Below are 12,317 nucleotides of genomic sequence, written 5' to 3'. Positions count from 1 at the left end.
TGTTGTACAATTTTGCACCTTCGTTTAAAATACTTCGTTTTCCGTAATTTGTTCTATGGAAGTGTAACTTTAAGCTATGTTTATTTCGAAGATTATATTTATTCTGCTTATATGTAAATGAAAGTTTTGTATGCAGTTTCTTATGTAAAATTTTATAGACCAAGATACAGGTTTTAAAAACGTAAATTTGTTTAATATGCATAATTTTTAGTTCTTCGTAAATTTTTCTTGTTGAAGTATAATAGTCATATCCAAATAATACCTTTAGTAGCTTATTTTGCGATGTTTGCAACTTATTCAAGTGAGTGCTTGCCGCGCAACCCCAGATCTCAATCAAATATTCTAGATGTGGCTTTACTAATGAGTTGTAAATTACATAGCGTACATTTCTAGGGAAACATCCGACGACATGGCGCAGTGAGCCTGTTAGCGAGATCATTTTTTTTCTGACACGGTCTATTTGGAGATTCCAAGTAAGGCGCGGCTCAAGTAATAGACCTAAGTATTTTTCTTGTGAAGAAGCTTTAATTATTTCTCCATTGATATGTAGTGATTCGTAAGGTCCAATAGTTTTATTTTTAGCGGAAAATATCATATAGCTAGTTTTTGATGCGTTAATAGTGAGAAGATTTTGTTTAAACCAATCTGTTAGCTTGTTTAAGTCGCTTTGAGCACGATCTATGAGCTCATCGATTGACTTTCCAAAATACATCAAGCAAGTATCGTCCGCATAGAGAGATACTTGTCCCTGTAAATCAAGATCCGCGATATTATTTATATAGGTTATAAAAAGTAGTGGGCCCAAAATTGACCCCTGCGGTATGCCGTATGTGATTTTTTGAGGACTACTAATCATGTTGCCTATTTTTAAGACTTGTTGCCGGTTTTCTAGATAAGATTTGATCATTGAGAGAGCTTTTCCTTCGACTCCTATATGTTCTAACTTTTTAAACATCAAAAAGTGACTAATGGTGTCGAATGCTTTTTTTAAATCTACAAATATACAGAGTCCTAAGTTTCTTTTATCTATATTTTGTCTTATATCTGTTACTAGGTCTAAAGTTGCAGATAGGGTGTTCGATTTAGCTCGGAATCCATATTGAAATTCAGAAAGGAAGTTTATCGAATTAAGGTATGTCTGAAGCCTCGTGTGAATAATTTTCTCTAATATTTTAGAAAGTATAGGAAGAACTGATACAGGGCGGTAGTTTCCTGGACAGGTTCGTTTTCCGGTTTTAAATATTGGCGTTACTTTGGCTATCTTCATACTGTCAGGAAATTTACCATCTCGTAAACATTGATTGAAACTGTTTGCTAGTTTAGCAACTATTAGGTCTCTGATACATTTAATACTTTTAGTGCTAATTTTGTCTATTCCTGTACTTGTGTTAGCGTCAAGATGATCGATTATTTTGCGGACTTCGGAAGTGGTGCAAGGTTCGAATTCTGTAAGATGTTTGTCGGGAATAGAGCGGTTACATAATGTACTAGTGTCTATAGTATTGTGATACATATCAGGAATTTTGTTGGCTAATACGGACCCAATGGTAGCAAAATATTCGTTGAAGTATTCACATATTTCTTGTTGGTTTATTATTTCTCCATTTCCCGTATCTAAACTTGTTGGCATAACAGATTCCTTTAACTTGTTTTTGGATAAATCATTAATCATGGCCCACATTTTCTTTGGTTTATTTTTAAATTTAGCAAATGAGTTTTGGTAGTAAGTATTCTTTGTTTTCTTTATAGTAATTGTTACTTGATTTCTCTTCCTTACAAACTTCTCTTTTAATTCTGTATTGTTTATATCCCCTTTCAGCTGCCGCCAGTAGTAATTCCTTTCATTTATTCCATTTATTATTTCCCTATTTATCCATTCGTCTTGTGGCAGATTTTGTATCTTTGTTTTCACTATCTTACATGATTCTATCTTTTCTTTAATGTTTTGTTCCAGATTTTCATATGTTTCACTTTCTTCAGCTGTATTTGTAAAGCTTTTATATAATTTATCATAGTCTATGGCTTCGTATTGGACTTTCTCTCTTGGATTATGTTTCATTTTCTTAACTTCTAAGCATATCTGTTTGTGATCCGATAGCGCTGATTCTATTATGGTTATCTCAAAATGTTCTTTTCTTAAATTAGTTGCTACATGATCTAGTAAGGTATTAGTTGTATTCGTCGTTCTTGTGCCGTACTCTATATCAATTTTGTTTAGTATATTTACTCCATTTTCTTCCAGCATATTTAAGTATTCTATGGCGGCTTGATTTTTATCGAGTAAATCAAGATTGAAATCTCCAAAAGTTATAACTCTCTGGCGTTGCTCTAACTTTTGACTATATTCGTGTAGGAACGAGTCTATGTTTGAGTATCCAGGTCTATATATACCTCCAATATGGAGCGCAAATTTTTCTAAGTAAATCCAGATATAATTAACGCTACTGCTGTACAAGTTTTCTGTTATTTTATGGTTAAGACTCTTATGTACATAGATTGAAACTCCACCTCCTATTTTATCAGGTCTGTAATTGTAGCAGTGTGCGTAGTTAGGTATTTCCAGAAGAATCGCATCATTATCTGATTTTATCCATGTTTCTGTCACGATTATAACATGTATGTGACTCTTGAAGGACTTTAAGATACACTTAAGTTCGTCTAGTTTTCCTCGCGTCATGAGACTTCGAGCGTTGGCGTATAGAAATTTTAGCGATGTGCTGCTTATAGGTATATCTGCATAGTTGTCAATTTTATTATAAACTATATCATCATCACTGGAATAAATGCCTTTACGATCTAGTTTTTTGACTGGTCTTTGACAATTTGCGGGACACCTTTGATATATTTAATAATTAGATTCTGCTCACCGCTTAGCTGGCGTTGGTCCAGTTGTTCTTTAAGTCGCTTCAAATAATCCTGTTGAAGCGGGGTTCTATCCCCGTATATTTTTATATTGTCCATGCCAATGTTTTCTCTGTTTCGGAGTATTTGTTTTGTGTCATTTTCATTGTTGAAACTCACTTTAATTGGTCGATTTTTGTCTTTATTGTATTTTCCTAGACGTATAATTTTATCGGGATTGGAACAATCTTTATGGACTTTTCTGATTATTTCTTTTACCAAGTTGTTGTCTTGCATTTTCCGTTCCTTTGCATTTGCAGTTGCAAATTGAACCGTAAACTCGGTTCAATTTTTAATGGTTAATAAGAATAAGAAAGTTTTTATTGACCACTGTGTAAGTAATGGTCAATTGCATTAACGTTTCGGCCAACACTGCCCGGTACAGACAATTATTTATGTTTTTATAATGAACATTTTTAATTTGTCCCTACGATCGTATGGCCCCACGGCAGGATGGATGTAATATAAGCCCTTTAGCTTACCGTGAAGAGGTTGACTTGAGGGATTTGTGTAAGATTGTCACAAAATTATATTTTCTTGTAACAATTAATTAACTAACTAATGTGACTCAGCGACACAAAGAGGGGCTTGGTCTCGAAAACAGGCCACTTTTCCCGATCCTGCGCCACTTCCTGCTAATATTGGCTTGGAGCTGCCGCAGGTCCGCTACAACGCTGTCTCCCCAGCGGTATCTGAGGGCCTACCGCGAACCACGTTCGACGTGTTGCCTCTCTGTCGCACTTTTAAATTCGTACGTAAGTGTGACAGGGAGACAACCAGTCGAATGTGGTTCGCGGTAGGCCCTCTGGGTCGAACCGCCGGGCGGCCACCAGTCGGTCTTGCCAAGTACGCCCTCTTGGCAGCCCGATCCTCTTCCATTCTAACCGAACCAGCGAAGTCTGTGGGATTTGGTTTCGCTGGTGATATTCGGTTTCACCCCGGATCCCTTTGTTTGACATAATTATTGAAAGTCATAATGTAAAATGATTGTCAGACTATCATTAGTCATAATTCTGAAACCGTTAACTTTTCAAGATTTTAGTAAGGTCCTCAATAGGTTAGGTTAGGTTAGATTTGTTTTATGGCAATCCTGATAAGCTGCGCGTTTCAGAGAATATTATAACTAATGAAAATGTGGACAAACAATATATTATGACTTAAACCTTTATGGGAAACAACAGAGACCCCCCGGATCTTTCGATAGACCTTCCCAAGGCCTTGTAATACTCGTAATTAGCATTTGAAAATGTGACTTAAATGATAAGTAACAATACAAAAATACGGTAACTTTAAAAATAGTAATAAGGTGAACGATCTTATAGATAAATAAATAAAATAGCAAAGTAACAAATTACAAATTTATTTCATTGTTACCACAATAACATCATATATTGGGATCACAAGGGAAAAATCGAGAAAATAAAATGCATTATTTTTAAGTACTTAATATTGTACAACCCGATTATCACTTTCATAAAAAATATGGACTAATTACGTGAAATCACGTAGTTTTAATTTAGTTATACTAATCTACACTATTTACAGGGTCGCACGCCTTACGGCGCGTTTATTATGAATGCCTTCTTAATGATCGTCCAAGTTTTGTTTTACTGTATCCCGATGATATTGACACTTGATTGCTGTTTTCTTGGTCTAGGCTGAGGCCAGACAAGTCTACTAATAATGGCACATTTTCTGATCCTTCAGCGATCTTGTCGTCTGATTCCTTGTCGAAGTTTTCAGGAGTCCCTTCTCCTTCGATTGCGAGTTTTTCAATATCTTTGCTGAGTGAGTTGTTTTCAGCTGCTTCAACAAAGGCGTTTGAGAGTTCACCACTGAGCTTGTTAACGTTTCCTGAGGATATGTCGTACATGAAGATTTCTTTTTCTTCTGGAGCCGTGTCATTCCTGGAAATAAAAAAGTGTATCTAAATAACGAGAAATAAAAACTGTTTGTTTGAAGAATAAGTATATGCAGGGAACTTCAGCATTATTTACACTTTAAATTTATAAAGAAAATAAACTGTTATCTCTTTCGTGTATCAGATCAAAATGACTAAGTATAATAACAAGATGATATATATTACATGAAAATCATGCTTGTAAATCTACCTAGGTATGACTCAAGTATTTGAAGCGCTCTTGCACAAGATAAACTCGCTTCCATTGAAAATCATATTTTCTTATTTATATTTTGTAAAAAATACAGAGCTCAACATAAAATTTATAAATATAATATCTTACCCGAGCACAAGTAGAATAACTGACTGGAGATCTGACTCTGTCTTCTTTTCAGTTTCAAGCCATTTCTCGAAATTCTCCTTCGATGGCCGTTTCAGCAAGTCATACAGGCTGTCACCAGCGACGAACTTAATGCCTTTTAAGCTAGTGCTAGTTGCGCGTTCCGCCCTGGAATGATCACCATTCAAAGCCTCAGTTTCAACAGGGGCTAACACGACAACTGAAGTAACTTTTCTACCCTTCAAGATATCAGGTAGAGGAAATTGATTACCACTCACTTTCAGTGGCAAGTACCTGTTATATTTCTTATCGTTCAGGGCTACAGGCTCTAATTGGGTAGCATCTTCTTTGACATACTCTTTCGCAATATTCTGGCCCTTGTCGCTTTTAGGATCGAAATGGACTACTTTCATTTCCACAGCTTGTTTTAGTGACGGCGGTGGCGCTACATAACTTGGCACATTTTCAGATGCAGCAATTTCCTGGTCGTCTTCTTCTTCATCATCAATTCTTGATTGAATGAAGTCTCCATTAGGTTTTACGACTATCGGTCTATTTTCACTAGCGGCAATTTGTTGTCCACCACCAGCGCTGAAAAAGTTGGCCAGCTGATCTGGAGGCAAAGATTCCAAAGGAGTCTCTCCAACCTTGTCATAATCTAATATACTAATGTCAGCGTTGTCTAAAATACCCGACGATAGCAGTTGTTGGCGAAGGTCATCCGGAACTTCGTCGGGAAGTTCTACGGCAGGCTTTTTGTTTTTCTTCTCTTCCTTCTTCGCCTCTGGAGTAGTGCTTATCGAGTTCAATGTAGACGAGACATACTTCTGAGTGGTGGGTTTAATTTCGACAGTTCTGGAGGTTGATTGGTAATAGGCCGGAGATGGAGTGCTAGAGGAGAACGTAGGTTGCTGTTGCCTGTCATTCGAGAATTGGTACTTAGGTGATGAACTTTCGAATTGTTGTTGGTTATAGTTGTTACGAGACTGAGTTAGTTGATGCTGTTGCTGTGGCTGTTGTTGCTGCGCTTGCAATAATTGAGATTGAAGTCGTTGAATTTCCTCTTGTTGTTTTTTGACGTTTTGAGCTAATTGCAACCTGACTTGTTCTTGTTCGGCGTCATACTGTTGCTGCTGTTGCTGCTCCTGTTCTCGCTGTTGTTGCTGCTGACGTTGGTGTTGTTGTTCTTGTTGCTGATATTGCTGTTGTTGATGCTGGAGACGTTGGTGCTGTTGTTCTTGTTGCTGATATTGTTGTTGTTGATGCTGAAGACGTTGTTGATCTTGTTGCTGCTGCTGATACTGTTGCTGTTGCTCTCTAATCTGTTGCTGCTGATGATGTTCTAGTTGCTGTTGCCTTTGTTGTTGTTCTTGATATTGTTGTTTGGCATTATGGCTGGCTGCAGGTGTAGGTTGATTAGATCCGCTTAAACTGCTGTAATCAGTTGTAGGTCCTGTTACTGTAATATGTTGCTCATATTTGGGTATAGCGGCAACCAATTCCCCACCGTTTGGAACAAATTGACCAACATTTTGTTGATGTTGAAGATTGGCTTGGTCATGGAAACTAGACTGACTACCCAAGAATGGTCTTTCACTTGGACCTTGCGGTTGAGCGAAATGAGGTCTCTCGGAAGGTGATATCTGATGGAACTGGTTTTGTGACTCTGGTGCCGGAGATGGTTGCGCGTGGAAGTTAAATAGCGGAGGGGAGGAAGGTTGAGGGAGGAACTGTGTATGAGGGATGGGAGAAGGTCCTGGGAAGGAGTGCTGGTTGCGAATGCTTTGTTGAGTTGGTGATAGAGGAGTAGGTCTAGGTTGCGACTGAGGTCCTTGATGGAAGCTGAAAGAAGGCTGCTGTGGTTGATTTTGTACCGAAGAGAATTGATGGAAAGGAGGACGATTATCATCAATCTGTGGAGGCGATGGTTTAAGGTTGAAGAAAGGAGATCTGCTGGGAGATGCAGCAAAGGACGGTTTACTGCGAGAGTCTAAGAACTGTTGAGGTGGTCTTTGCTGGGGTATTTGTTGGCTGGTTGGAATATGCTGAGGACGCGTCAAATGTTCTTGGAAATGGGAAGGCGTAGGACTTGGGCTAGGTTTGGGAATAAAGTTAAAGTTAGGTTGCCTATTTGACGCCAACTGATCTTTTGACTGGTCGATCTGCTCAGTCGTTATGGTATGATAATTTTCTTGCAAGTATTTGGGTTCATCAAAGAACGGCTGAGCTGGACCTTGATGGAATGGTCTCTGTGGCCCGGAATGGAACGCAGGGGGTCCTCTTGGAGGTCCATTGAAATGCGGCCTAGATGCAAATGGTGGATTTTGGCGAGAATGGAATGCTGGTGGATTGTTAGACGGCCGAGAGAACGCGGGAGGGAAGGTAGGGCCTACAGGTCCTGGGACAGTAGGACCATTGCCGAAGTGAGTTATAGGTCCAGGGCCACTATTCGCAAAGAAGGAGCCCGGGCCGCTGTTTGCAAAAGAACTAATGGGACTAGCTGATGGAGAAGACCCCAATGGATTTGGGCGAGGAACGAGAGTTTGTGTTCGGAATGGAGAAACAGAAGGACCTTGTCGTGGTAGTTGCTGCTCGTTGGGAATTTTAGGTTGTTGGAATTGAATACGGCTCTGTGCATGTTGGGTAGGACGGTATGTCTGCGGAGTAGGACCAGAATGACTCTGGGGTCTTAAAGCAGGTTCATGAATTTGAGGTTTTGGTGTAGCTGAACGCTCTAATGGTGGATGGATTGGCTGTTGTTGAGGATACGCTATAGCCGGTCTCGGGGCAGTTTCTTCGTGATCCTCAGTTTGAGAACTACTTTCGCGCCTGTCACTGTAATGTCGGCCTTGACCTTCATTTCCAAATGTCACTTTGACACTGCTATCACTGTGATATTGTTCAGATTCCGGTTTAATGATAGCTCTTAGTGTTGTCGTTTCACGAGGAAGATACAATGGTTCTGGAGTCACTGTGACGTAGTCTTCATGGTGTTCATTTTCATCTTGGTGGTTGGTTGGGGGAGTGATCGCGGGAACTGGCTTCTCATACACAACCTTGTCCTTAGAATGCGGATCCTTGCTGTATTTTACGTAGAATACATGAACCGGTTCCTTCTTCTTTTTCGGAATCGGCTGAGGTGGTGGTGCCGGTAAAGATTCGTTTGATTCTTTAATGATAATTTCAATAATAGGCTCTGGAGCTTCATAATAGTGCGGGTGATCTCCTTGGCTGTACAACGGCGCTGTCGGGAGCGATCCATACGGAGGGCCATAACTTTCAGGTAATTGGTCGTGAATATTCAAGATCTTAGGCTGAGCGTAGATTTCATTCTTGTTAACTACAGTATCATCCAAGTTATCAAGGGTGGGATCATAAAGAGGGTCCTTTTGGGAATATTGGACTACAGGCTCCATCTGGACGGCATAAGGTGGAAGTTTTCCAGCTCGTGGTACGCCATGAGAAATTCTTCGGCTGCTTGTCAATGACCGGAAGGAAGCCACTCTCGAGTGAGGAAGTACCAGAGAGTATTGTAGATTTTGCGGCGTTCGGATGTTGTCAAGTTGTCGTTTCGGTTTCGCTTTCGTGGTTGAGTTTTTTGCGTTTGTTAAGCTGAGCACAGCCAGGGCTGTAACCTGAAACAAATAAAACCGAAATATAAATAAAATGACAACAACAGATTAACTTTTATTACTATTGTGATAAATTCAGGTTGTAAGGTATCGATAAAAAGTTGATTATAGCGATTTCCGTCTGACTCCAACGCAGAATCGATTACTTTTCCTTTTCGCAAGAATTCGAAGTCGTTAGTGTTGCAATAGTATAAGATAAAAAAAAAAAGTTTCAGGCGGGAAAAATATACCAATTATAACTCAATCACATACAGCGCTATTCTTTAAAATTTATCAACGGTCGTTCCTAAACATTTAAGGACACTTATAAACAATGCTGTTATTGTCTGTACCATCGTATAGTTTGGCAAGCCATTTCCGTCAATTAAAAGAAGGCAGCAAATTTTAAAAAAAATTGCGCGGAGGTTCTATAGATAACTTGAATTTCACGCCTTTTCCTGCTGACAAGGTGGGTTGGCCAGAGTAAATTATCGAAATAATTTCGAATAGGTGCAATATGAAACTTTTATATTTTATCTACATTTTATAAAATAACTACAATGAGATAATTTAGATACTCATTTCTAAACAGAAGCTTAAAAACTTTTGGTGATTTCCTATATTCGTATATTCATGGTCTGAAAATACGTGCACAAAACAAAAGTAGTGCAGTAGAATCACCAGGGATCATCAGTCTCGTCACGTTGTTATTTTCTCCTTTTAGCATTCGGCAGACGAAAGAGACGTATAGTAAAGTAAACGGCCGTCGCCTTGACATTGAGACGGAATCGATTTCACGCTGTCGACTCACGATTCCTAAATTATTGTAGGTCGGCTTTTTACTTTTATTTTCTCCTTTTTTCAGTATGAGCAACCGTGATGTTTTTTGTTTTTAGTTTAGAAGAGGTCTAAGAAACAGTGGGCATTAAGGTACTTATAATTAGTAAGAGAAGGCTTCATTCATGTTACTTAAGTAATATAAATACAGTTTATTGGTCTATAGGTATATACATATAGCCACGTTTCTATTTTTGTTACGATCAGAGAATTTTGATGCCAACTGTACTGTAATATACGTTGGATTGACTCAGGTTAGGTACTCTAAGAGCTCGCGTGGTGGCTGCTCGTCTCGTACGTCATCTTAAGGGGGAGGGTCCGGACCTCAGTGTCCATCAGTTCGGTTTCCGTCGGGGCAGGTCCACCATTGACGCAATTGCGAGGGTGAAGGATCTGGCGGACGAAGCAGTGTCCCGGGGTCAGGTGGTTTTGGCGGTGTCTCTTGACATCGCCAACGCATTTAACTCCCTGCCTTGGGCTTGCATCAAGGCTGCACTGAGGCGCCATGTCGTGCCAGAGTATCTGCGGAAGACGGTGGAGGATTATCTCACCGATAGAACCGTCAGGTACCCTGCGCGCGGTGATTGGGAGGAGAAGGAGCTGTCGTGTGGCGTTCCACAGGGGTCTGTTCTAGGACCACTCCTGTGGAACATCGGATACGACTGGGTGTTGAGGGGGGCCAACTTGCCGGGGGTCAGCGTGACCTGTTACGCCGACGATACTCTGGTGACGGCTCGCGGCAGCACCTTCAGGGAGGCATCAATTCGGGCCACGGCGGGAGTGGCGTCGGTTGTGGCCCGAATTAGGAGGCTGGGGCTGGAGGTGGCTTTGAACAAATCTGAGGCCCTGTGTTTCCATGGGCCCCGGAAGGCCCCTCCGGCGGGTTCTAACCTAATAGTGGGGGGAGCGTCCATCACGGTCAAGTCGACAATGCGGTACCTGGGCATAGTCCTTGACAGCCGTTGGACGTTCAAAAAACACTTTGAGGGCCTTGCTCCCAAACTAATAGGGGCGGCGTCGGCTCTTAGCCGACTTCTACCCAACGTCGGCGGGCCGAACGTGGGCGGTAGGAAACTGTACGCGGGGGTGGTGCGGTCGATGGCCCTGTACGGCGCGCCCATCTGGGCCGATTCCCTGACCGCCGAAAATAAGGCCCAATTGCGAAGGCCGCAGCGGGTAATGGCGGTCAGGATGGCGAGGGCGTATCGCAGCGTCTCCCACGGGGCAGCGTGCGTGTTGGCGGGGACTCCGCCTTGGGACCTCGACGCAGCGGTGTTAGCTGATATTTATTGGCGTGTCACCGAGGCGCGGGCCAGGGGGGTCCAACCACCTCTGGAGGAGGTCAGACGGTGGAGACTTGACTCCCGTCGAGTGCTCTTCCAGAAGTGGAAAGAGCGACTGGAGGCGCCTAGCGCCGGCCACTGGACCATCGAAGCCATTCGACCTGTCCTGGAGAGATGGATCGGAAGAAAGGGGGGGCTCCTCTCCTTCCACCTTACCCAGGTCCTCTCGGGGCATGGTTGCTTCGGGAGATACCTGTGTAGGAGGGCGGGACGGGAACCGACAATGCAGTGTCACGACTGCGGCGACGCTGAAGATACGGCGTTACACACGCTGGCGGTGTGCCCAGCGTGGGCAGAGCAGCGGGCCGCACTCGTGGCTGTAGTAGGTAGAGACCTTTCCTTGCCTGCGGTGGTAAGAGCCATGATTGGTGGGGAGAGGCGATGGGAAGCTGTAGCCTCCTTCTGCGAGGACGTGATGGCGCATAAGGAGGCGGCGGAGCGCGGCAGGGAGGAGGATCCGGCCTCTCAGCCAATGCGCCGCAAGCGCGTGGGGCGGCGGCGGTTGGCATACGACCGCCGATTACCCCCATAAGGGTACCTGTGGGCGGCAGGCTCGGGGACATCTGCCGCCTACACTAGGGTCCCTGCGTGGGCGGGCGCGACGTTTATCAACGCGCTCACTGAGGTGGAGGGGTGATTCCACGAGTCGAGTCCGAGTACGGACGGTCGCTGGCGAGGTCGCGGAAGAGTACTTCGGCGTCCCTGGGACCTCGCCCTATAGCACTGAGGCGGCAACAGAGGGGTTTTAGTGGGTAAACCATGGGTCTCATCAGCCTATATGGGAGTCCCACATAACCACCCCAGGCCCGTCCCCGCGCCTGGGTGGTATGCGTAATGCATTTCCCCTCTTAAAAAAAAAAAAAAAAAAAGGTACTCTAAGAGCTAGCCTCAGGAAATACTCAACGACAAGAGCAACTTGTCTAAGTAGCTAAATCGCTATACTATCCTTACTGTTACTAAATCGTTCATCGGTGTCAGTCCATAAACAATAAGTAAATTTCTCGGAGACAAATAAGTATGAAACTAACTATGTAATACCGTGGTAATAACAGAAATAAACAACATTTTATACATATTCAGAATTGACCCGGATCGGATGACAACCAAACGTAATACTAAACGACCACCAGAGGTGTTTGGGGAGAAAGTGTAAAAGCACTAAGTATGAGATAATGTTTACGTTGGATAGGGGTTGGGCCAAGATACGAGAGTAGCGGTTTTATTTATTTATTTGACGATGGCAAATAACGACCTACGGTTACCGGTCTCCTTACTAGGTCAAGTGAGTTGCTTAGTATTAAAAAATCAGGCGTGTGACCATTCCGCTAGTTTCCGTCCAGTTTTCAACTACATGACGCAGTGGCAACTAATATATTTTGTTTTTA

General features: G+C 42.4%; 1 protein-coding gene across 1 annotated transcript in view; it reads right to left on the bottom strand.

Moving 5' to 3' along the window:
• Window positions 1-4,245: 4,245 nt before the first annotated feature.
• The window catches only part of LOC133527357 (putative uncharacterized protein DDB_G0271606), a 64,497-nt gene continuing 56,425 nt past the window's right edge, over window positions 4,246-12,317 (bottom strand). The window contains exons 2-3 of the mRNA XM_061864308.1: window positions 5,145-8,776; window positions 4,246-4,808 (exon numbers count right to left, since the gene is read on the bottom strand). Of these exons, the coding sequence (XP_061720292.1) occupies window positions 4,472-4,808; window positions 5,145-8,776 (3,969 nt within the window). The 3' untranslated portion in view covers window positions 4,246-4,471. The remainder of the gene's footprint in view (window positions 4,809-5,144; window positions 8,777-12,317) is intronic.

This window comes from Cydia pomonella, chromosome 18 (assembly GCF_033807575.1).
Source record: "Cydia pomonella isolate Wapato2018A chromosome 18, ilCydPomo1, whole genome shotgun sequence".
NCBI lineage: Eukaryota > Metazoa > Arthropoda > Insecta > Lepidoptera > Tortricidae > Cydia > Cydia pomonella.
The sequence above is the reverse complement of the archived record's forward strand: the minus strand, read 5'-3'. Positions and strand labels throughout refer to the sequence as shown.